Genomic DNA, 23467 nt, shown 5'->3' with positions numbered 1-23467 from the left:
TGGGTGCCCCGGAATATATCTCTCTCTTCCCCGTCTCCCCACCTCCGCAGGCCGGAGTCTCGGGATTCTATGCTGGAGGCCATCGGATGTGAGCAGGATATCGGATCGGGTAGGGACAGTCTTCATATGAAACATAGTCTATATGGAGAAATTGCTACATATATAGCCTTGAAGTATAGAAGGCCATGGGGCTAACTTTCACTCCAACACCTTTAGCTGAGTTACACTTGAGTAAGCACTGACACCACAATGACTACCCCTGAGATCGAGACCCGTCTCTTCATTGACGGAGAGTTTGTGCCTGCTCTTGATGGTTCCACATTTAAGGTTACGAATCCTTTCACCGGTGAGACTGTAGCAGAAGTGTCTGAGGCCAAGGCAGATGATGTGAACCTAGCGGTTGAGAGTGCTAAAAGGGCCTTTCCAACCTGGTCGGGGTTAGATGGTATTGAACTTCGTACCCCAGGTAGACTACTGACATAGCCATGTTCCTGACTACTGTGGGTAGGATCCGAACGGCGACGTCTCATGTTGAGACTGGCTGACCTTGTTGACGAACATGCGGCGGAATTTGCGCGCTTGGAAGCTCTTTCGATGGGGAAGCCTGTATCGACCTATATGGATCAAGTAATGGGCACAGCAACACTGAGATGTATGTCCATTTTGTATTCTCACTGGAACGTTCTATTATAGGAAGGTTAACGCGTGAGTACACCTGCAGACTACGCCGGCAAGGCTCTGGATATCCACGGGGCCACGTCCCTAACTTCCAAAGACCATCTAAACATCTCCATCCGGCAGCCATACGGTGTAACTGGGGCGATCATTCCATGGAAGTAAGTCCCATATCATATTGCGTTTTCGCAACTCGGGTGCGGTCGCTAATCTCGCAACAGTGTCCCAGTAATCATGATCTGCTTCAAGGTCGGGCCGGCTCTTATTGCGGGTAACACACTTGTGCTCAAATCCTCTGAAAAGGCGCCCCTGACCTCACTCCTCTTCGCTCGGCTGGCTAAGGAAGCTGGATTTCCTCCGGGTGTCCTCAATGTTTTATCTGGCTTTGGTCTGCCGTGTGGGGATGCCATTGCTAGACACATGGATATCCGAAAGATAGCTTTCACGGGCAGCACTAGGACAGGCAAGCTTATCCAAAAGGCTGCGGTTGACTCAAATCTCAAGTCTTGCACACTAGAACTAGGGTATGTCCCTGCCAATGGTCTCAAACTCACGCGGAGCTGATTCGCATGGAACAAAACAGTGGCAAAAGCCCCCTGATCGTGTTTGAGGACGCTGATCTGCAAAAAGCAGCAAAGGCAGCTGCGTTTTCGATCGTTTTCAATTCTGGTCAAGTCTGCATGGCGTCTTCACGGGTGTATGTTCAGGATGCTGTTGCAGATGAGTTTAAAACACTGTATGCCCAGGCTATCGAGGCGGTTGCGGGCCAGGCAGGCAACCCCCTCGAAGAAACGACGAGGTTCGGTCCCCAAGCAGATGAACATCAGTTCAAAAGCATTTCCAACTATTTGCAAAAGGCGCAGGACGATGGTCTTCAGCGCCTGTCCATTGAGAAATTGACACCGCGGGACGGCGTAAACTTTGTCTCTCCGGTTGTGTTGCAAGATGTACCGGAAGGTCATTCTCTTATGAAGCAGGAGATCTTTGGGTTTGTTTTGGCCCCTTATTCGTATCTACAGAAGGCCGATGGTCATGGAGCTAACATGGTCTGTTGGTAGAGCCGTTTCCTGTCTTAACACTTTCAGCAGTGAACGCGACGTGATCCGGGCGGCAAACGACTCTGAATACGGACTTTATGCCAGCGTATTCACTCGAGACATTAACCGAGCCATACGTGTGGCGAAGTACTTTGAGGCCGGCTCGATAGGAGTGAATACATCCTCACCATATTACTGCCAGGACTTGCCTCTTGGGGGGTTCAAGGGATCTGGCACTGGGCGGGAGCTGGGGGATGAAGGCCTAGAGGCATGGACAGAGGTGAACTCTATTTACATTTCACTGGTCTAGTAGAATTCTCTCTCTAGTCGATGTTTGTACTGTAGGGGTGATAGTCAATAACTAAGTGGAAGGCTATATACAAACAATGGGATGACTATAATGTTGTTGATATTACCGTCCCTGACGAGTTCTAGACTTGGTTAATCCAAAAGTCTGAACCCAAGGGCATTAGTCATAACACTCATCCGTCATATCATATCGTGAGTTTGACCTCGGAGAGTTACGATGGGAAGCGGGAGGTTGTTCTACCGTGCGGCTGTTTGCCTTAGCAAACCATATAGCCGAACAACTCTGCATAGAAATCTCAAGATATAAAATCACCGCGTATGAATACGTAGATCGAGCAATAATCCCTACGGTTAACAACACCACGCTCCTTAATCAAACAGAAAACTTTCAAGTTCTCGCTATGCCGTCTGTATTCTTAGTAGGCCCTGGCTTGATTGGCGGAGAGGTACTTGACCTTCTGATTAAGGGCGAAAAATATAATATCACAACTCTCGTGCGCAGAGAAGCCGCCTGTCCGGCCTTCCACGAGCTCGGGGTACAGACTGTGCTCGGGTCTTTGAGTGACAAAGATGTGATTGCAACGCAAACAGCCGCTAGCGACATCGTCATCCACACTGCCACTGCCGACGACTTGCCCTCCGTGCAGGCCATTCTGGAAGGCGTGCGAGAACGCACCCAGCGCCGGCAGCAAACTATCTACATCCACACGAGTGGTGCAAGTCTCCTCGGTGATAATGCGGAGGGTTCATACAGGAGCGATTTTATCTTCGATGATGAGAACCCGAGCTCTATTGACGCGCTGCCAGACGCCGCAGCTCACTGAGAAATCGACCTGGCGATTGTGAATGCACGGAAAGAGCTCTCCTCCTACGCCAAGTTTGCTATCATGATTCCGCCGGTTATTTACGGCGTCAGCACCCGCGAGAAGCGGCTTTCTATCCAGCTGCCGACTATGGTGCGGTACTCAATCAAACATGGATATCCCGGTGTGATCGGTGATGGCCTCGCCGTGTGGAATCAAGTCCATGTCAAGGATCTCGCCCGCGGGTACCTAACTCTCCTACACTGGCTGGAACACGCCTCGTGTGAGCATGTCGCCGAGAACCCTTATTTCTTCTGCGAGAACGGTCAGGAGCTTTCCTGGGGGCAGTGTGCTGCGGAGATTGGCCGTGTCCTGCACAAGGCAGGGAAGGTGGCTGATCCGACTCCCAAGACCATCCCTCCTGAGCACTACAACGATCTGTTTGGCGAGTACTCGGGTCTTGTGATTGGGTCCAACGCGCGCAATCGTGCCAATCGACTCCGAAAACTAGGTTGGGAGCCCCAAGAGAAAAGCACATTTGCCTCCTTGACAGAGGACGAGATTCCAATGATCCTGCAGGAGACAGGGGAATTCAGAGGATATGCTGCTCCAGTTGCGTCGGGGAAGTTTGAGGGCAAGAAATGAGAGGGTCTTTCAGAAACCTGGTTTTTGAGTTCAGGACATAGTGTAAATAGTAAACTAGTCAACAGGTGCGACTCAGCTGTTTCTCGTCAACCGCAAAGCGGCCGTCGTGATGTTTGGCGCCATTGCTGTACTTTACTTCCTACCAATGTAGTTCGTGTATTTCCAAGGGAAGTGTCCCGGCCAATGTTCTATAAAGATTGCCAGCTATGTCCCCCAGCAATACATACCCATTGAAGGATATAAGATACACCTACTCTATAAATTTAGTACTGTAGCTTATAGCACGGTTCTAAAGCGATCCAGATGTTCTGTACCATCACCATCTAGGAAATAACTTACCCCATCAAATTAACCTAGCCTGGCTATTTATTTATGTAACCCATGGGCTCACGGATAAACAGATATGACGCGTCATGGCCTTTATGATAATCCCGACGCAATGATACCCTCGTGGAATATAGAGATAGAGTTTTCGAGGTATCCTTCCATAGTTCCGCTTGGTGCTAGGCGAGTTGCAACTTTTGATGGACAGCTTCTTTGACATGCGAACGCGGCGGGCCTCTTCAGGGGAGTTTTAAGAGCGCCACACAGGCATCATCATTTATGTCATCAAAGGACAAAGAGAAGAGCAAGGGAAAAGCAGCAACATAGTGCGAGCAATAAGAAAATGTTAGGAGTAGTACAATTCCTATGACTCTTTGTCCCGTCTATGTTGGGTCCATGCTAGCGTGTCTATCTGTCATACACAGGCATTAGTGCTTATAAATGCAGAGATCTATCAGAGCACAGAGTTGCACAGGGGATAAAGAGGGTTTGACGGGCTTGTCGGTAGAATAAAGAACAATCCCACAGCATACCTATTGAGGGCACTCTACCAAGATACTGGAACGATGGAAAAGCAGAAACATATATGCAGAAAACACCTCCCGCTGAGAGATGCTCGAAGAACCTCTCGAGAGAGAGCTAGGTATCAAAGAGCGTGGTTCAATGTGTCCCCTGCCATGTCAACTATTAACATGGTCAAGGTCTACTTTTTACAAAGACCAAAAAACGTTGACGTGATCGGGCGGTACATAGCTATTGCGTACCAAACCGCAACAGCCCTGGGTATGCTCTCCAGAATGTACGACAACCGAGGATGAGCTGATTACGGGCTTCGCTGATGCAACCCTAGGCTTACGGCCGGTCTCTGCTTATAAGCAGATGCCGCTATCCGAGGAGATAACTCGGAACTATTAGCCAATAAATCTACTGCGCTGCCGCGAGCACTCCAACGATAATAAAGAACGAATAGACTGAATTAGGTATGTCGATCATGTGCACCCACAGGCCATTGGCAACCGATTGATTAACAAAATCCTTGGTTGTGGAGCAGTAAAAGAAAGTCCTTCGGAGATCAATTATTGGTATGCAGACAAAGAGCCTCCAGTGCCAATGTGGAGCTATTAATTGAGACAAACACCATCTAGGCGAAGCACCTGTTGACATATCCATAGGGAACGCCCTCAAAACCTCGGGTTGTCCTTCTTTTGTTCTTCCTCCACGAAAGAGCGAAATTTCGCCTCCTCTTCTGGCGGCACCCACACATCCCTTCCGAGATCGCGATGCATCTGATTGAAATACTCGCCCATTTCAGCCTGCGACTTGCTGGTCTTGCAAACAACTGTCATCGAGTAGGGGCTGCCGTTGATGCTTTCGATTGTATAGGCCTTTTGTTTAACGTGTTCGGCAATGGCAAGAAGCACTTCGTCGATGGTAGCGCAAAAGCTGGCGCTACACATCCGAAAGCTTGACCCAATATCAAGGTTAACCCATGTTGTGTGTACCGAGGGAGGGCCGGAGTAACAGGGAATTTCTCCGGCTTCTTCTATTTCACCTGTATTCGGGTTTTTGAACTTTCCATCCACTATTGGAACTCGGTGCTCAGGATGCCAGTCCACCATGTACTTCATTTTCGCTGAGGTCGTGTTCCAGGCTGCAGCTTGATAATGGATATAATAGTATGAGATGAGTGGGGAGAAAAAAATGGTGGGAAAATTGGGGGCAAACAAGGAAAAGATGCGAAGGAGGAAGGTAAGAGAGCGAGAGGACTAGAGAGAGGGGTAGAAATTGACAAAATCACGTATTACGTGGAGGTTCAAACATTCGGCCCAATTGCCGTCTTTCATTAATGCAGCTATCTACAGGGGTAATCGCCTGGTTTGGTGGTTCAACAGGAATCCAGTCCGAAAAGTGCTCCCGAAGTGGGTCGAGCTTGGCTCATGAGTTGTCGGAAACTTCATCCCCAAGTATATGCGGCTCTATACCCTGTACACCGAGTGTCCAGGCCGTTGGATGGGACATGATATTAAGTAATACATACAACTCTACAGTTACATTGCTTAACATCCTAGCTACAGGCGACAAAATTCCGAGGGAGTCTTCCGTAGCGGGGAGATCATGAGAGGAGAATCAAAAGAACAGCGGAGATGAGGTATAAATAGTACTTGCAAGGACATCTCAAGAACTGCCATCCTTTCCAAATCAGAAGCCATTCCAAGGTATTCAAAAATCCCTTGGGCATCAGGTCTATCAACCAAAATGAAGGCTCCGGTTCGTTCCCGTTACCATAGTCTATCCAAAGCCAGCAAGACACCCTTTTCTCATTTCTTAATCCGAAGTAACTGGCAGTTTGACGTCCGTGTCTGAGATCTAACCAAAGTCACAGCTTATATTCTTCACGGGCAACTTGCTCTTCACTGGCCTCGCGTTAGCCGCACCTGTCAGCCCAAATCCAAGCAACGAAGCGCTGAAGGAACTAAAGAAACGGCAATGGGCGTTGAACTGCTCATCTGAGGCATTTACATACTTCTGTGAAAATCATGGCGCATTTTGCGTAAGCCGTGATGTTAGCGGAAGCGCTCCGTGCCGTCGTGAATGCAGATGCCTGGAAATCTGCCCCCCGACTGGGTGCCACGAGCCTTACCCAGGAGGCAGTCACGATGAGCTTTTCACCTTGACCGGAGACTCTGTACCCTCTGCAGTAGCTGAAGAAACTACACCTACGTCCGAGCCGATTGATATGTAGAAAAAACGTCCGGGTCATTATGAAGTTGGACAGTGATTCAGTGAGTTGATCGAACCTGTATAAGACCTCGACTAATAGAAAAATGTAACAGCCAAAAGAAGGAAAGGAACTTTATGTGTACGGGCTTTCTGGAACTATGGCATACCATGGCTTTTTCTTTGCTCGCTAGGTCAGGGGGAAGACGTACTTTAGATGCCACGATTCGAGAGAAAAGGCTTGGGTAAAGAGGCATCACGGACTTGTCCCTGCAAATAACAGGAAAATGTAATCTATCTGAACAATGTAGCCCTACATTATTGTTGATGAACTTTTATACCTTTCACAAGTCTACCTAATAGTTTTCCAGCGCATCTTCTTTTCGCTTAAATCCTCAAATACCTGCGCTGCTTGAACTATACCAAATGCTGTTCACTGTTTCCTGTGCAGCGACCATGGTGCTATGTCCTGACAAAGTCAAAACCACCGTAAATTCTTTTTCTTTTACACTGTTCACTACTACAGACACCACTACTAGCCCTTAGCCAGATTACTGAATGGTCCTCGAATACTATGGCTTTCCAACAGCACCGTTCACTGTGCTCCAGCCCTTCCAAGAAAAGAATGAGTTCGCCAGAGCGCATCCAGACGCTACTTCAGTGCACCCCACATGCCAACGCACTTAGCTATCCATCATTTACAAAGTCTATCGCCGAACGATCATCATATGGTATTGTAGGAAGTCACAAGGCAAATAACGCCTCTGACATGTGGCGTGTGATCTCCAATACCTGTGGTGCTTCCTCAATCTGCGCAGATATTCTTGCTGAAGGATTTCTCCAAGGTCGGGGATTTACAGTGCCTATTATGGGCACCGAAGATGATGAACTGCAAAGTGTTGCATTTAGTGGCAGTCAGGGTGTCGCCCACGTCACAGGCGATATGTCTCAACCTGAGGTCGGACATGCTTTTGAAGCTACCTTGGAGGTGTGGAAGATAGTCGGGTGCTATGTTTGCGGCCGGGCTGGTCTTCGCTTGAGTAGTGCATCTGTTCCCTGCGTTATGGAGATAAAAGTTATCGTTGCGGTTGTCCAAGATAACCGGTAACCCTGGGGCTTTATTTCATCAATTCAAACGTCTATTTCTTGACTCGTTGGAGTTCTACAGGCGCAGCTGCTCCCTGTACGTCCCCGCGATAGTTTTATAATTCAATCATCTTCCTCAAACACCCTTCGGCTAGTAGGTAACTCAGTAATCCTCTAATCTCCCCGAAAATAATAGTTGGCATCCCATCCAGGAGTTCAGTAGGCCGTGGATATCGTAATACGGCCGTTGCACTATCGTTTTGTCTTGCAATATGTGTAAAGAAAAGCTCCGCCTACCTTACCATTGTGCTCCGCGAAAGTATTACGCACATACAATGGTTGTATGGAATAGTGGCTTGTTTGCAACCTGGTGAACGCTTACAAAAAATGGCAATATCTAATGATTATAGTAATGCCAAAAGATAGATATACAAGGAAACGTTTCGGGGTTAGCAGCGTTGTGACAACCCGTAGCAACATTGAATAACCCCCAATGTAAGCTTATATACAAATTCTTTGGCACATTGCAGTGTAGTGTATATTATATCTACAACACTTTGATACTTTGCAATATTTAGTCTAAGCAACGCATGGCCTTACCACAGCGCTATCTAATTAAAAAACATTATAGCAGAAGTGCTCCCCGACAGCCTTCTAGTCCTTGTCATCCACCGTCGTTATATCCTAATATAGTGCCACCGGTGCCATCACGAAGACATATGTCGGTAGTCATTTCGGAAGGCATGGAAGTGGTTGCTGCATTGAGACCGTGTCTAAGATACCCCGTACAGCTCAAATCTTGCAGAGACTTTAAGATTCCATGGCTGAACTTCTTGGGAGAGATGAGCACTTGACCATCTTTGGAACCAGTAAGGAGTTAACCGTATCTGGAAAAGATGCGACTGATGAAGACGACGATATCTGTATATTATAGAGTCTAACAAGTATGGCTATCAGAATGATGTCGTTAAAACTTAGTCAGCGCAGCAATATCTAGTGAAGATAGAATAACAGCGGCATATTTCCAATTCAGTGCTGTAGCCTCCAGCGACAGCAGCAAACTTGCTGCAAACGTTATGGATGGGGATCTTGGTTGCGAAGTAGAGTTACGAGTCCCAGTTCTTCCTGTGTATAACCGAAGCAACACTTAGTATGGTCTTGCACACGTGTGAATGGATGGACTTGTCACTCTGTTGACATGGAGTTCTTTCCGTTTTGCAAGAGGTCTATCCGAGGAAGGTTATGGGAAGTACTTGCTACCATTCACATTCCATCCTTTATACAAGAGGTAGCCCTCACTATTGTCTTCCGCAGCTATAGTTAATCTTATATTAAATTTTAAATTAAATCTGGTTTATATAAAAAACATCTATTTCCTAATATTAACGTACAGTATATTGTATTTTTTTATTAATTAATACAATACATCATGTCAAATAGCTTTGACTGATTTAGAAATTTCGTATCTATTTTATATTATATTAGTAAACAGAAATAGCCACCGGGGACAGAAATTTGAGTACTATATAAAACAGCGCAATATTCTCAGAGGCAGTCGCAACACTCCGAGGAGACTACATGAAATCAACCACACCAAGTAGATTACTAAGATCCAGTAGCTGCTCTGTCAGGCCAATGGCGAGCGAGACGTTCCAGCTAGAAGACGAAACCATGCATCAAGTGCTGTAGCGCCTTGGCTATGGGCCAATTGACATGATGGAGTATCTACTAGTATCTGTCAGGTGAAATTTCAAGTAACCATATGCAAACCCCGCACGACATGGGCCTGCTCATCATACGCCATATATGAAGTGTGCCGGTCCTGTTTCATTTCGGGGATTCGTACTGGAGGCCTGAAGATTCGTTTGCCAGCCACAGTACAGCACCATGACTCTACCCTGGTATTACATTGGAGGATTGGCTGCTATCAGCTACCTCATCGTCAGGAGCATCTATCGACTTTACTTCCACCCTCTCAGCAAGTTTCCCGGGCCAAAGCTAGCCGCCCTGACCCACCTGTATGAAATCTACTATGATGTAGTCAAAGGCGGGAGGTATCTCTGGGAGATGCAGAGAATGCACGATCAATATGGTGGGGACTGCGGTCGGGAACCCTCCGAGCTATGAAGATGTCTAACAGCGAGACAACAGGCCCCATTGTGAGAATCAATCCGCGTGAGCTCCATATCAAAGATCCCTACTATTTTGACGCCATCTATACCGGAAAAAGGCAAGCGAAGGACCCATACATAGTCAGAACGTTTGCCACTCCCCAGTCTACCGCCGCCACAGTCGAGCATGATCGTCACCGCTACCGTCGAGAATTGGTGAACCCCTTTTTCTCAAAGCGGTCCGTCATGGCCATGGACCATATCGTCCAGGGTAAAGTAGATAAGGTATGCGATCGACTCACACAGGCGAACGAAAAGGGAACTGTAGTCTCCTTGGACGACTTATTCGCCGCGTTAACGGCAGATGTTATCTCTCACTATGCATACGGGGAGAGTCTGGGCTTTCTTGATATAAACAATTTGAAGAATGAGTTTCGCGACGCCGTTGCCTCTGCAGGATTCCTCTGTCACTTCACACGTTTCTTCTTCGTCGTGCAGATGATAGCAGATGCCGTGCCCGGACTGATCGAATGGATGCAACCGAGCTCAAGGGGACTGTTTGAAGCCAAACGCATGATCGAACAAATGGCCAAATCTGCGATCGAAAAAGACCACGTCACAGATGCACATTCGAGGAAAACGATATTTGACGCCCTCTGTGACGGCTCAGTGCGACCCGAGGAGAGAACGGTCCCCAGGGTTTGCGATGAGGCGATGGTTATTTTTGGTGCAGGTACAGAGACTACAGCCAGAGTGCTAACAATCGGGTCCTACTTCCTTTACCGGGATGGACCGCGTTTGGAGAAATTACGAGCAGAGGTAAAGACGGTCATGCCGAGCCCAACCAGCCACGTCCCTCTGGTCCAGCTGGAGCAGTTGCCGTATTTAGTATGTCTCCTTCAAATATGTCGAGAGTACTGATAGGAAAAGCTGATAATTTACGCCCTAGACCGCAGTTATAAACGAGTCTCTCCGCATGGCGCATAGTGTAACGCTGCGATTGCCGCGGGCTTCACCAATGGCATTGGCGTATGAGGACTATATCATTCCTCCAGGGGTAAGCTATTTAGGGCTCATGGCGCCGGCGCGATCTAACATGACCTGTCCAGACACCAGTCAGCCAGTCTATCTACTTCATGCACATGGACCGGACCATTTTCCCTAACCCGGAAGCATTCAATCCGGAACGATGGCTGGAAGCATCGAGCAAGGGTGAACGACTAACTAAATTCTTAGTTCCCTTCTCAAAAGGCTCCAGGATGTGCCTGGGATTGAAGTAAGTCTCCCACTCGTCGAGAATTGTATCGCACTAACCTGGCGTTCACAGCCTGGCGTACTCCGAGCTATACCAGATGTTTGCTTCCCTAGTTCGTCGCTTCGACCTAGATATCCACAACACGCCACCAGAGAATATTCGTATAACGCGAGACTTCATAATTGGATTGCCCGAGTCGGATTCACTTAAAGTGCATAGTCTGGTCGCTAATGCTCTGTAACTACCTTTGCGACCGATGGAGTCGTAGAACCAGAATGACAAATATCCTGATTTGTGTTTCCTTCTCGTTTTTCTCGTGGGCATATCTATGTAATCTTGGTTAGACTGCGAATAACTATATCACGCTAGGTCGTTGAGCAGTTCAAATTAAACCAGCCCCGGCTTTCTGCCAATTATCGCGGTAATAGAATTTCAGGCATCTTTGCATATTGATCCACCCTGATCATAATGATTTCGGTGACTAACATGGACGCGGTGCGCCTTAAAAAAAGGATCAGACACGCGGTCCCTTCTCGCCTGATCGACGACCCCGACTACCTTCTTCAGTGGCCGAGCATGGCACCTTATCTTATGCCGAATCTGACCTAAGCTGTGACATACTCAAGTACAACCATTGCTGAGTCATGTAGTTCACTCGGTCGCACTGTAGTGTTACACCGCATCTGGTATACCTGCCTCATTGGCCACAGCGGCAGGGATACGTTGCGTGAACCCATTGATAACTCTCCACCTCTGGTCCGCTATGTAGTCAGATGCGGTAAGGAGCTGCCCACTGGCACTTGTTTGCTTTTAGGTTTCTATGTCGACAGGGATGTCCTGCATCGGATGAAAATCTCGAAAAAGGGTTTTCTTTACCAAGAGGACCATGTTTTGTAAATCCACAGTAGGCTTCTGGCGCAGCCCTTGCAGTGCTTCCCACTGAGACTGGACGTTTAGTACCCACGTCCACGTAGGAAGGTCTATGCAGTTCGAAATCTTATTCGACCTGATGCATCGACGATCTGACAAGTCGTATTTTCTGACCGGGCTGTTAAGTAACTGTAGTGCGCAACGTCCCGTCCGTCCTTGTGGGCGATGGGTATGACTCTGGGTTACGGGGTTGGTCATAAGCAGTTTATATAGATACTATACTCTATACTATATCTTCCTAAACTGGTAAAAGGAATCTGTCAACCTGCAGAGTAAGTTATCTCGGTCTACCTAAACGGATCAGGCCTCCAGCAAGAATCAAGCCTACCTACTTCAACCAATAGGAAACTCGCCCCAGACAGCTCGTGCGAAGTCATCAGCGTAGAAGGGTAATCCCGGTATGAGATCACACAATCCCTGACGATAATCTCAGCCAAGACTTGAAGCTGACGTGTGATCCAACAGGGTCTAGAGACCCACGTGGATGTTGAGAGAGCCACTTTAAATATGGAAGGGCCGGCCTACCGAAAATGTCTACTGGGTTCTCAATCACACAAACATGGATCTAGGTCTGGAGATCCCTAATCGCTATCTAAATGTCACCTTACTCATAGCCTTTGCCGCGGGTCTGTATGTCTGGCTGAGGTACAGGAAGGTCTGCACTATTGGTTCGCTTTTATTACTACTGTAGCTGACATCCCTCAGCGTCCTCTGCGAACGCCGCCAATTGTATCACTAACAGTCCGTGCTGTTTTCCGTCTGCTGTCTGTGCTTGTATTAACCTTTCTATAGGAAGATGAGAGGAAGAATAACCCCCTTGAAGCACTGGAAAGGCAAATCCACCAACATGGCCCAGTCATTGGGTTGCGCCGAGATGGGAGAGTATGCGCATTGCTTAGTTCTCCTATCTGGCTTCCATCACTTACGATCCCACAGGTTGAATACATCGTGTCTGATGAACTAACCCCTCAGGTTCTAACAGAGGACGCAATATTTAGCTTCGAGCTAGGGACAGCGAAGGTTCATATATTCCGTGGCAATATCCAACATAAGTCGTACATGTCTATTAATGCTAAGTGCGTTTAGATCTTGAACCTTGAATTTCTACGCACGTTATTCGGGAATTCTGTCTTTCATGATATCGACTCTATGGTTAACACCCTCTTGACAAAACATTTAGACACGATGATCCACCGCGGTAGGCTGTTTCATGTTCGCATTTCTCTCCCGATCTAACCCGGAAATAGTATCTCCTATCTTCGAAAGGAATACGGCCGAACTCCTGAAGTGCCATTCTGAAGACCCTGTTAGATTGTTACCCCACCTGCAGAGAACGGTCGCAGAGGCAATGATGTCGATCATTTTTGGAGATGAATGTACCTCATCCTAAAACTTCACTTCACCAAGACTAACTATTACCTAAAGGACATATTGCCATCTCTTGACAGAGACGCCGTAGTTGACACTGCTGAAGGCGTGGCGGAACTGATAGGGACATTCCGAAGTCGCTCGATACTAGCCCAATATTTCCCTATCCTATGGCAGATACTAACATGGTATGTCTGTGGGACTCACTTTGGTAACCGAAATAAGTAACACCAGACCAGGATGAAAGTTGTTATGTATAAGGTCGTAATGCGGTTCGGCATCGCGTTCGGGCCTCTCATATGGCATCAGACCTCGGCTGCCTTGCAAGAATCCAACAAGAAACCATCAAAAAACGATGTAAGAGCACCCACGATTGTTAACATAAGCTCCGGCGCGAACTGACTCTTTGATTTGAGGTATCTCTCCTCCGGATCCTGGTCCAAACAAGTGGAGCTACGAACGGTCGCATAACCTTCAGCTCCAGGTTGTGGATATTCGGATTAGTCGTCATGTTCATTTTTGCCTCTGTGCATCAGACGTAAGTTCCCATATATTTTATCTACACGTATATTGACTGATGAATGCAAGTGTGTCAATCACAATGTGGACGATATTCCAATTAGCCCTGCGCCCCGAATATCAAGATCTCATACGACGCGAGATCCACGACCTCACCGTGCGTGACTCCGCTTCACCAATACCCATCTCCGAGCTCGACATGCGAACCCTCCGCAAGGCTTCATGCACGGACTCATTTATCCGCGAAGTGCTCCGGATGAAGGGTGACGCCGTAAACCTGGTACGGATGGCACGCAAGGATGTCCAAATGGGAGACTACATCATTCCCAAAGGTACGTCAATACCCAACCCAAACTTCCTACATCCGGGCGACTAAGACCAGGGTTAGGGTCCCTAGTGTTACCACTGGTATCCTTGTCCAACCGCTCCCCGCGTTACAATGAAGGCGACCCCAAGAAATTCGATGGCATGCGCTGGGTGGACAAGCAGAAAGCAGCTTCTACTACCGATCCAGGGCATCTTTCATTCGGGCTCGGTCGGTGGGCCTGTCCGGGGAGGTTTCTAGCTGTTGCGGGTATGCTCTCAGGCAATTTGCATTCGGTGGGGAAATTGAAATGCTGATGTTGCTGCGCAGAAATTAAACTGGCGATTTTCGCACTGCTTGCGGATATGCGGCTGGAACTTGTCGATGGGAGGTACGAGGTAGCTGACAAGTTTAATATAACGGGGAATCCGCCTGAAGGGGAATTGGTGTTCAAGCGGATTGGTGTGCGTTGAAGTGAAGGGCGATCTACTATATGGTTGTGGCTCTATCTGGGTAATCTTTTGTTACTATGGTTGTGGATGGTCGTGTATATAGTAATATGAACCTGGGGGGTTTTGTTACCACGATAGCTTGACGTCGTCACGTAGCTAAATAGCATCCTGACAATATAAAATATCTTGATCTATATATGAGGTCCACGTGCATTCAACATTCAGAAGGAATAAATAGAGAGTAGGCCATAATTCACACCCTTCTATATGCTCGCTAAATAATTAGCGTGATCTAGTAACCCGTCATTGGAATATGCTATATACAACCTGAAGGGCCCGTACGAATAGCGCCAATTGTAATGATCAAAAGGTGCAAGACATAAGCTCCATAAACCAGCTATCGTACAGACTATCATCTCCAAAGAATGAGGCATCTGGCATCTGGATCCCACTGAGATCGTGTGGAGAAGGCTCAACAGAGACCATATCATCGGAGCCAAGCTTCGCTTCCCATTCCGGGCGCAGAGATCGAAGGATCTGGGCAGACCGAGAAAATAAGTCCCCATTAGGATAATTGCTGTTATCGATGCCAACGACCGCGGGAACTTGCTCCAAGGCATTGACGAGTCGATTCAAGATAGAAAGGGGGTTTGCAGTCTGTTGAACAAGATTCTTGTCCCAGTTCGGGGCATCGAGTGTTGCAAGGCGGTAGAGGGCGAGGAGGCAGCGAGAGACTTGGGAGAAAACGGCGAAAGAGAAAGAAACATATCCTGCTGGGGGGATCATAAGAAGAATATTGAACCAGGAGTTAATTGATGTGAGGGCCTGGAAAAGATGGTCGTGTCGCGAGGCGTTGACATCGCATGGAGTTAAAGATACAGAGGAGGCGGCGATCTCGAGCTCGTTACTATAGAGATGTAGTAAGACGACTGGATGGTGAGTTAGTTTTGGGGGAAAGGTAGCGATGAAGCAGAGGGGACTAGAGTGCGTACCATCATTTGGTGAAGATTTGAATATCTCTACCTTCATGTCTGAGAATAGGGTGGCCTCGTCTTCAGCAAGCCCGGCAGCTTCGGATGTATCATTCAACGATACCTGCCGATTTCTATTTTTCTCAACTACGAGGCGCATTCGGACTAGTTGGATTAGGATATCATCGTTGACGCATTGCTTTTGTTCGTCTAGAATTTGGAGAGAATCATCCAAATGTGTTGTCCATCGAAATGTTTCAATCCTTTGGAAAAATGATGAAATTCTGTTCAGATAGGTCAATGCCTCTCCGAATCAGGCGGGGGCTATATTCAACATACATCGATGTTATCAGATAGCAACCCAGCGCCGCTCTGCGCTCCTCCATGGTACGAGGCGTAGCATGTCTCGGGGACTGATGAAGATTGAAGGTCGATGGAGTTACTTGGACCGGTTTGTTCAGACCGAGGTCAAAGACCAATGATGTCGCAAGATGTGTGAAGACAGATAGAAAGGGCTTTGGATGGAATTGATGGAATTGATAACTCGCCCTTTTGCTCCGCAGTCAGACCGCGTACTTCTTCAAAGATTGACATGGCCATCTCACCACCCAATGAATGTCAACAGCCCCAGTAAAAGATCAATACTCTTATCAGATTGAACCACCAGTTCCTGTGCTACTATTTGACGGATTTTCAGACCAAGCTCATGCTGGCGAGCGGTCGACTTGGTGCTGATCGCCATGATGCAAAGCCATAGAAATGGTCGCTCTTTGCGAAGCTGTCCAGCACTTTTGTCGAGGGGAATGTGGACGAATGGAAAATACTGCAATTTGAACGTGCGGAAGTGATTGAGACATTCTTCTGCCTCATGCGAGGAGAGATCACTTATGCCCGGTGAGGATATCGAGTCGGTCGTAGCTGGTGTACTTGCGTTAGTTTGATCTCCATCAGGGCAGGTCCAGGGAGATCCTTGTTCAGCAGTTGGTGCCGAATATTTCTCTTGGTTGGTGCCGAGTTTTGAGGCAGCTTCTGCGGCATTAATGACTTCTGAAAATGCGGCACCAGTTTGGCCCCCAGCTTTCATTAAAGATACGAGGCTATCTATCTTCTCTTCCAGCCGACTTGCTTGGGAAGTAGCGGCGGGCTTTTTGGCAATGCCCCGCCGCCGTACTGTCTGTGCTGGTTTACATTCTTTGTTCGTTTGATAGCATCTGGAGGAGTCAGTCCCATGGTTACTCTTATCTTTAGGGTGGTCGGGCTACCGCTGACACGGCCCGCCCGCCGCGCGAACGATGCATTTGCGCTTGGACTGGGCGCAGTTGGCGCACGAAGAGCCGTATGCAGCTGGCTTGCCGGCCAAAGACAGAGGCTCCGAATGCATGGCACGAGAGGGCCGTTCCCTCTCAAAAGCCATGTGGCGAGACTTTATACTGTATCCCTTCCCTAGGCAACGCACGAAGCGGATTCATGTCAGATCGGACGTATGATCTTCCGCGCCCGTGACTCCATGCACGTGATATACCCGCTTCCGGGATGCCTTCTTGCCGAAACTTTGCTGCTGCATACTTCAGACACCTGACCGGTAGGCGTCTTCGGTCCTTAAGCAGATGCAGTGTATGTGTCTGGGAGAAAAAAAAATAGGAGAAGGCTCTTTGGCCGAGCCAGTTCACATTTCTTGGTGCTTGGTAATGTTTACGAAGCTAGATTTGCTCCTCTCAAACCCGACCACAATCAGAATAAGATGGCCTATGGAGGCACTATCAGCCTATGTTTCGCAAGTTCAAATATTGCGCCAGTATTAGAACGGCGGCCGATAAGACCTTAGATGAAGATCATGCCCATCTCTAACTAGCACAAGTGCCGGAAGATCAGACAGAGAGAGGGGGGTATAGGGAAGGAGAGCAACCATTCTTCTAGTCCTAACTACACTCCATAGCTGTCCCTGGCAATTTACATATTAATAATACCAAGACCCATTATATTACCAAGTAGAGTTAATTGACTGATGTACAGTTTTCAACAGATTTAGTCAGCATCGCCTGGTGCGGGAACAAAGGGAATAACGATGAAAAGTGAACGGAAACACGAAATCAAGCCTTTGAAACGGTCTTCTTCTTCCGAATGTCCTTCCAGCCCATAAAACAAGAAAAGAAAAAGCACCCGGCAGCCGTGCCCGTTGTCAAATAAAACACCCGATCAACGCTCTTCGAGTAGGCCAGAACTACTCCCGGTAACTGCTGTTCAGAGACATATGAGCGGAACTCGGTGGCTCCTGCATGAATGATTATCTTGGGATCCACAGACGGAGCGTATTTGGGAATCAGTGTTGAAAGGCTGTTGGTGAGTATAGTGTCTGAGAAGGTAAGGAATAGGGCTCCGGCCAGAGTTTGACTGAACATCACCAATGCAGTGGCTACAGGGATCTGTGCAGGTGGAAGGACATTCTGAACTGCAATAACGGGCTGGGAGGGAAGTTAGCGTCATCGGATTCCGCAAGAAATATAAAATCGTGCTCGGACTTACTATCTGCACGCCCAAGCTACGAGAAGCCCCGAGAAGGATCTGGTATCCGATCCATTTCCCGGTTGACGTATCAGGTGAAAATGTTGACAGCAGGCCATTAGACACCGTCGTGAGGGAGGTAGCAAAAAGCATTATCGGGAGGTAGTAGCCGACTCTTTCAACTAGACACAATGTCAACAAACGCTCGGGAGATGAAGAGAGCTTGAAACGTACTAATCTTGCCCGCAAGAACCGCGCCGCATAAATGAGCCAGAATACTGGGGAGAATATGGACTCCGCTCATCAGCGGGCTGTCGTTTTTTACCGCCTGGAAATACTGAGGAAGATACCACAACACGCAGAAGACCTGGGCCATGAGTAGTCCATAGGACAGGCTGCTCGACCATACGACTCGCTTGCGAATCATCGAAAATGGTATCATAGCCTTGTCGCCCTGCTTGTAATCCCAGAGAAGAAATACAATAAATGTGGCACCGGCACCGCAGAAAAGACCAATCACCTGGGAGCTATGCCAAGTAAATTGATTGCCACCATACTGAAGCGCGAGCAGTAGTTGGATTGCAGACGGGGCAAAGAGAGCAAAGCCAATAAGATCCAGCTGACCAGGTAATTCCCTGATAGCGGTGGTGAATTTCTTTTTGGGAAGAACCTCGGGGATGTTGACAAAGGCGAGCATGATGGCAACCAGGCCTCCAATTGGAAGATTGATGTAGAAGCCTGTGATGTAAAGATTAGCTGAAGGATCTCCTGTCGCATGTTTTTCGGTACATACACCACCGCCATGTTGTATACTCCGTCAATGCACCTCCAATCAATGGCCCAGCTGCTAGGCCCACCTGAGAAACTTTACTGCAAGTTAGTATGGAAGCAAGAGGACCAGGATAGATGAGCGCGTACCTCCCATAACAAGACCAATCATTGTGGGGCGCCTAGACATGGGCACGCATCCAGAAACGATCGTGAAAGCTCCGTTCAAGATGCCGGCGCCTCCTATTCCAGCGACTGCTCGTCCAACAATCAACATTCTTGACGATGTAGCAATGCCACATATGAGCGAGCCCAACTCAAAGATGAAAAAGAAGCCCACAAATGTCCACTGGTGAAAGGATCGTATCAGCAACGCAGATCAAATAGTGAGAGGAAAGGGGAGAAAATTACTTTCGTGTTAAGGTTCATGTAGATCCTTCCTGTGAGTGGTTGAATCGCCGCACTGCAAAGACTTAGTCGACCCATGAAGAGATCCAATATCCGAATAGAAACACACCTTGCAAGTTGATATGCGCTTCCATACCAACCGACATCAACGAGCGAATGAAATTCACTTGTGATCCGAGGAATTGCCTGTTTTACATGATAAGCAGTGGTTCTCCATTCAGCATCTCTGGGCTGACTGACTGTGGAAATAATAGACGTATCCAATAGCATGAGAAGGCATACGAGTGCGACGGCAGTGATGATATTGAACAGTTTGAATCCAGTTACCCACTGATCCTCCTGTGCGTTGGGGCTCGGTGCCACCTTCACTTCGGGATCAGCAGCCTGCTCCGGTTTGCGATCAATGCCTTCCTTATCTGCACCATCGACATGTTGGCTTTTTGTTCCGTCCGAAGACGCGGATCGGTGAGATGACATATCCAATATCAGTCGGGCAGTAAAAATGTTGCCTTGAATGCTTGGAAGTTGTAACCATAGAAATTGATGTTGTCACGTCTATTAATCGAGAGTAAGAAAGGGAAATGAGAAATGAGCAAGCTATTTATGGTCATTTATAGAAGCAATTGACTCAGACGTGGATTTTGATTGTTTGCGGAGTTCAGTGAAACCCGCAATCCCGAAACCCGCCAGGCGTCCAAACCCGCATTTAGCAGGACTGGTAAGACTAATTAAAATAAAACAAAACAAGGTACGCCAATCTCGAATTTTGGCGTATATATGGAAAAATTACACCTCGGTCTAGGACGGCTTGGGAATATAGGTTCTAAATGTTTTCTGCACGAATCCTGATATGCGGGTCTTGCCAACGGTGTCTCGATCAGGTAGTCAATTGCAATAATACATTGTCTGCTTCTGTTTGTTGATTTCAACTTATACATGGTGGCTGTTCTGTGTGATACATAGGATAGGAAAAAGACTAATTAAAAAATCTTTTTAGAGGTTTCTTTTTTTCTATTATCGGTACTTTGGAATCTTCTTAGCCTACGCCGCCAGCGGTTGTTTCAGCCTGATTGATGTGGTCGAGGTGGTCCTGCTCGATCTGTTCTCGGGTTTAGCTTCCACATTGCTCCAGACGTTGAGTCGCTTACCAACGGTTTAGCTTGGCTTCCATTATACTGACTGTCTTGACATTCTCTATCACCTCTGGTAGGATGTCGCGCAGAGGCTCGGTATTCACGTTGACGTACAGCGTGGACTTTCTGGATTTCGAATCTGCGACAATGAGACTCTATCCTCGGCTGAGATGTACACTGTACGTACCGATGTGTTCGTGAACGACAGGTATATAACTACTAATGCCATCCACTTCTGGTTGGATCGATTCGACGACCTTGAAATTGTATTTCGAGATGTCCTTGTCCCAGCTATCCAGGCGTCAGCAACCCATCGCAGCTGCCCGCAAATACGGAGATATATATTTCCAACAGCTGCTTGCACCTGGCCACTGCGGCAGCAACATCTATCAAAACCCATCCGTTCAAACCAGTCAACCTCAACGTCCTTGAACTGGACCTCAGGATCATATCTATTCGGAACAAATCATATGGGTCATGCACTATTAGCCAACCGTTTGTTGAAGACGGCTGAATTGCCGGAAGGAGATGTTAGGGTTGTGGTTCTCACGTCCCACGCGCATAATTATGCCCCATGTTCTGGGATCCAGTTTGATACACTCAAAACACGTGCGGAAGGGATGAATACCATTGCATGGTATGGGCAGAGCAAGTTGGCAGATCTATTGTGGGCCAGGGAGCTGGGAAGACAGTACCCCCAGTTAACGGTGCCCCTTGTTCATCCCGGGTTGGTTCGCACAAATCTGGCCACTACAATGAACCAGAGCAGTTGGATTATGCACACTCTGTGGTGGATTACGAGTGTCATTACAGGCGTTGACGTTGGGACTGGGATTCTAAATCAGCTTTGGGCTGCTACTTACCACCGTGTGGAGAGCGGGCAGTATTATCTTCCTGTCGGGAAGACGAATAAAGGGAGTAATGATGCGCAGGATTCAGCACTGGGGACAAAGCTTTGGAACTGGACGGAGGGGGAGTTGGAGGCCTTTTTGAAGGCGTAGGCTTATATGATTGATAGGGTGAGTTCGTTTTTGTTCTTCGTACTGGGTTTAATTGACAACCAGGAACCAAGTATGGGAATGATTTATTTTAGTGAGTTTGGACCGCACTTAGATGTTTCCAGAATTACGATACAGTTCATTGAGGACCAGGTACTCGGAGGCCAGCCTCCACCGTTCGCCCAGTTTCCCCATACAAGCCTCCATATCGGCTAGTTGGGTGCGGGCTAGGTCTTCTCCACCCTCCCGATAGATCCATTGGAACGTCACCATGGAACAATATAGTGCGTCTAGTGAAAATGGACTTGCGCTCCCTAGTATATCCATACTCAGCGTAGTAGATATGATGTCCATGAGCTTTTTTGCATGCTCATGCGCCTGGTCACTGATATTTCTCACTACTAGCGTAGCCCGGACTTGAGTGGCGAGCTCCGCCGGCCCTTTGGCATCACCAGAGAGCGTATAACCCGGTTCATCGCTGAGTTTCTCCGGGCAGCAGTAGCTATCGAGCAGCATAAACAGAGCTGACCATGCCAGGCATTGAGCAGGGAGGAGTCGGAGGTATCCCTCCAAGGTGGAGGAAGTGGTTTCGTCGGTAAGAATGGAGCCGAAGCTGCATATCTCTTCAGTCAGGCTAGTAACAGCACTGATGTCGAGCACGAGTGCCGCCTGAGCCCTGCTGCGGTATGCCACGACACGGCTAATGAACATGGCTGACTGACATAGGCGAGCAAACGACGATACGTGGGTAGACAATGGAACGGTACATGAATGCTGGACAATGTTTGTTACATTACCTGAATCCTAGCAGATTGAATATCAGTTAATATATGATATTGCAAAAGAGAGAGAGGGAGGACAATAATTCACCCATGCTTCATCATCCACAGGAAGGATATGGTCATTGGCGGGCTCAGGGAAGAAGATTCTCCTCCGACTGCCTACGGAAATAACCCGATCTAGGACGTATATAGCCCACCATGCCCGTCTTCTTTCTTCTACCTCAGTCCAGGTCGTCTGTTCGAGAGGGTCAGTCGTGTATTACCCGCTTCCTCATTGGGAATGTCTGTACATACAATACGACCCATAATTTTCATAGAATCCGTACCCGATGAAAGCCCAAGAAGTTCGGCGAGCCGGGTGCATGCCCCCACAGTCATCCATGCGGCAGGATAGATTGAGTGGCTATATTCGTAAACCGCGACCAAAATCATGGCTTGCAGATAGGCGAGTGACACCACACCACCGGCTTCTAATGTAGCCAAAAAGCTCTTGGCAGTCGAATAAAGTGACTTGGCCCCGATGTCTTCGGCCGGTGGAGGGGAGATATTTAGCTTCATGGAAAGAAAAAGCATGGCTAGATCCGGCCCGCTGTTCTGCAGTGAAATGCCAAGCTCCAATCGCTTCTTCGACACGATTGGCATCCAGCGGTGGATGGTACCAAAGTAGAGTGGCAAGGTCTCCAGTACCGTGTTTTGCTGGGCGAGGATTTCGAGTACTTCCTGGGCTCAGGTCAGCTAATTTTGTACGGTTATCAAAGGGAAAAGGGGAGAGTTAGGGGTGGAAGGGGCGTGACGGAAACGGCACTACCAACCATAGGGATGTTAACGGCTGGCCTTGGAAGTTGCATGTTAGACCACTTGTAGCAGTCAAGATCCAAAAACAGTGCCGAGGGAAATCCAGTTGATCCTTTGCTAAGCCATGTTATCGCGCTGGTTTCGGTGGCGAAACTACCAGCGCCCGACACGCTGCCAGGACCTGAAACAGAATCTGTGTGTTCGGAACTAGTGTGTAGTCGGTCCTCCAGTTCAGCGAACCTTTCCTGAAGGGCCGCAAACTCGTCCGCAGTAGGAGGGAGTCTCGGAGTACCAGTGTAATGACAAGTGCGGCAGGTGCGGACGCACAGGCTGCATTCAGGCAGGAGTTTATCACATTTCCGCTTTTTGGTTCTGCAAGAAACACACGCCTGAGCGGCTTTGTGCGCAGGAGCGTCCATGGGAATTGACCGTTGTCGGTAGTTGGTTTGGTTTGAGCCCCGGGGCAGGTTGAGGTCTCTTGAGACAATGTGGGCGATGCGGACACTGCGGCCGCAATCCGCCCGAAAATAGTTTAGCGCCTTCCAACCCTAAAAGTGATCGTCTCGAACCATAG

At 48.1% G+C, this 23467-nt stretch overlaps 9 protein-coding genes across 9 annotated transcripts; 5 read left to right on the top strand and 4 right to left on the bottom strand.

Moving 5' to 3' along the window:
• Positions 1-249: 249 nt before the first annotated feature.
• ABOM_001725 (aldehyde dehydrogenase) lies at positions 250-2022 on the top strand (the record flags this gene model as incomplete). The annotated part of the gene is made up of 6 exons (XM_022528855.1): positions 250-445; positions 509-652; positions 722-836; positions 897-1199; positions 1259-1684; positions 1734-2022. 6 exons carry the CDS (start codon positions 250-252, stop codon positions 2020-2022), a joined length of 1473 nt encoding a protein of 490 aa, XP_022393215.1.
• A 400-nt stretch (positions 2023-2422) lies between these two features.
• On the top strand, positions 2423-2845 carry ABOM_001724 (NAD dependent epimerase/dehydratase family protein; the record flags this gene model as incomplete). Its single annotated transcript, XM_022528854.1, has 1 exon — positions 2423-2845. The coding sequence occupies one exon, from the start codon at positions 2423-2425 to the stop codon at positions 2843-2845; it is 423 nt and encodes a 140-aa protein (XP_022393210.1).
• A 63-nt stretch (positions 2846-2908) lies between these two features.
• On the top strand, positions 2909-3469 carry ABOM_001723 (NAD dependent epimerase/dehydratase family protein; the record flags this gene model as incomplete). The annotated part of the gene is made up of 1 exon (XM_022528853.1): positions 2909-3469. One exon carries the CDS (start codon positions 2909-2911, stop codon positions 3467-3469), a length of 561 nt encoding a protein of 186 aa, XP_022393216.1.
• A 1505-nt stretch (positions 3470-4974) lies between these two features.
• On the bottom strand, positions 4975-5421 carry ABOM_001722 (uncharacterized protein; the record flags this gene model as incomplete). Its single annotated transcript, XM_022528852.1, has 1 exon — positions 4975-5421. The coding sequence occupies one exon, from the start codon at positions 5419-5421 to the stop codon at positions 4975-4977; it is 447 nt and encodes a 148-aa protein (XP_022393217.1).
• A 4048-nt stretch (positions 5422-9469) lies between these two features.
• ABOM_001721 (cytochrome P450) lies at positions 9470-11204 on the top strand (the record flags this gene model as incomplete). Its single annotated transcript, XM_022528851.1, has 5 exons — positions 9470-9689; positions 9749-10596; positions 10658-10765; positions 10818-10984; positions 11036-11204. Coding segments are annotated over 5 exons (1512 nt in total), but the record flags the coding sequence as incomplete, so codon positions are not given.
• A 1248-nt stretch (positions 11205-12452) lies between these two features.
• ABOM_001720 (uncharacterized protein) lies at positions 12453-14557 on the top strand (the record flags this gene model as incomplete). Its single annotated transcript, XM_022528850.1, has 12 exons — positions 12453-12548; positions 12599-12634; positions 12686-12775; positions 12830-12913; positions 12980-13091; positions 13141-13199; positions 13319-13449; positions 13501-13618; positions 13678-13799; positions 13850-14112; positions 14169-14354; positions 14415-14557. 12 exons carry the CDS (start codon positions 12453-12455, stop codon positions 14555-14557), a joined length of 1440 nt encoding a protein of 479 aa, XP_022393214.1.
• Positions 14558-14899: 342 nt separating this feature from the next.
• ABOM_001719 (Zn(II)2Cys6 transcription factor domain-containing protein) lies at positions 14900-16921 on the bottom strand (the record flags this gene model as incomplete). Its single annotated transcript, XM_022528849.1, has 5 exons — positions 14900-15465; positions 15529-15791; positions 15847-16056; positions 16113-16718; positions 16770-16921. 5 exons carry the CDS (start codon positions 16919-16921, stop codon positions 14900-14902), a joined length of 1797 nt encoding a protein of 598 aa, XP_022393180.1.
• A 676-nt stretch (positions 16922-17597) lies between these two features.
• ABOM_001718 (MDR family MFS transporter) lies at positions 17598-19692 on the bottom strand (the record flags this gene model as incomplete). Its single annotated transcript, XM_022528848.1, has 7 exons — positions 17598-17969; positions 18031-18191; positions 18244-18747; positions 18803-18874; positions 18928-19126; positions 19189-19240; positions 19295-19692. Coding segments are annotated over 7 exons (1758 nt in total), but the record flags the coding sequence as incomplete, so codon positions are not given.
• A 529-nt stretch (positions 19693-20221) lies between these two features.
• Positions 20222-23312, bottom strand: ABOM_001717 (transcription factor; the record flags this gene model as incomplete). The annotated part of the gene is made up of 7 exons (XM_022528847.1): positions 20222-20284; positions 20366-20457; positions 20506-20609; positions 21453-22120; positions 22187-22333; positions 22393-22818; positions 22911-23312. 7 exons carry the CDS (start codon positions 23310-23312, stop codon positions 20222-20224), a joined length of 1902 nt encoding a protein of 633 aa, XP_022393186.1.
• Positions 23313-23467: the final 155 nt, after the last annotated feature.

The sequence above is a fragment of the Aspergillus bombycis genome (genome assembly GCF_001792695.1).
Source record: "Aspergillus bombycis strain NRRL26010 chromosome Unknown contig00008, whole genome shotgun sequence".
NCBI lineage: Eukaryota > Fungi > Ascomycota > Eurotiomycetes > Eurotiales > Aspergillaceae > Aspergillus > Aspergillus bombycis.
This window is presented reverse-complemented; position numbering and strand designations above follow the sequence as displayed.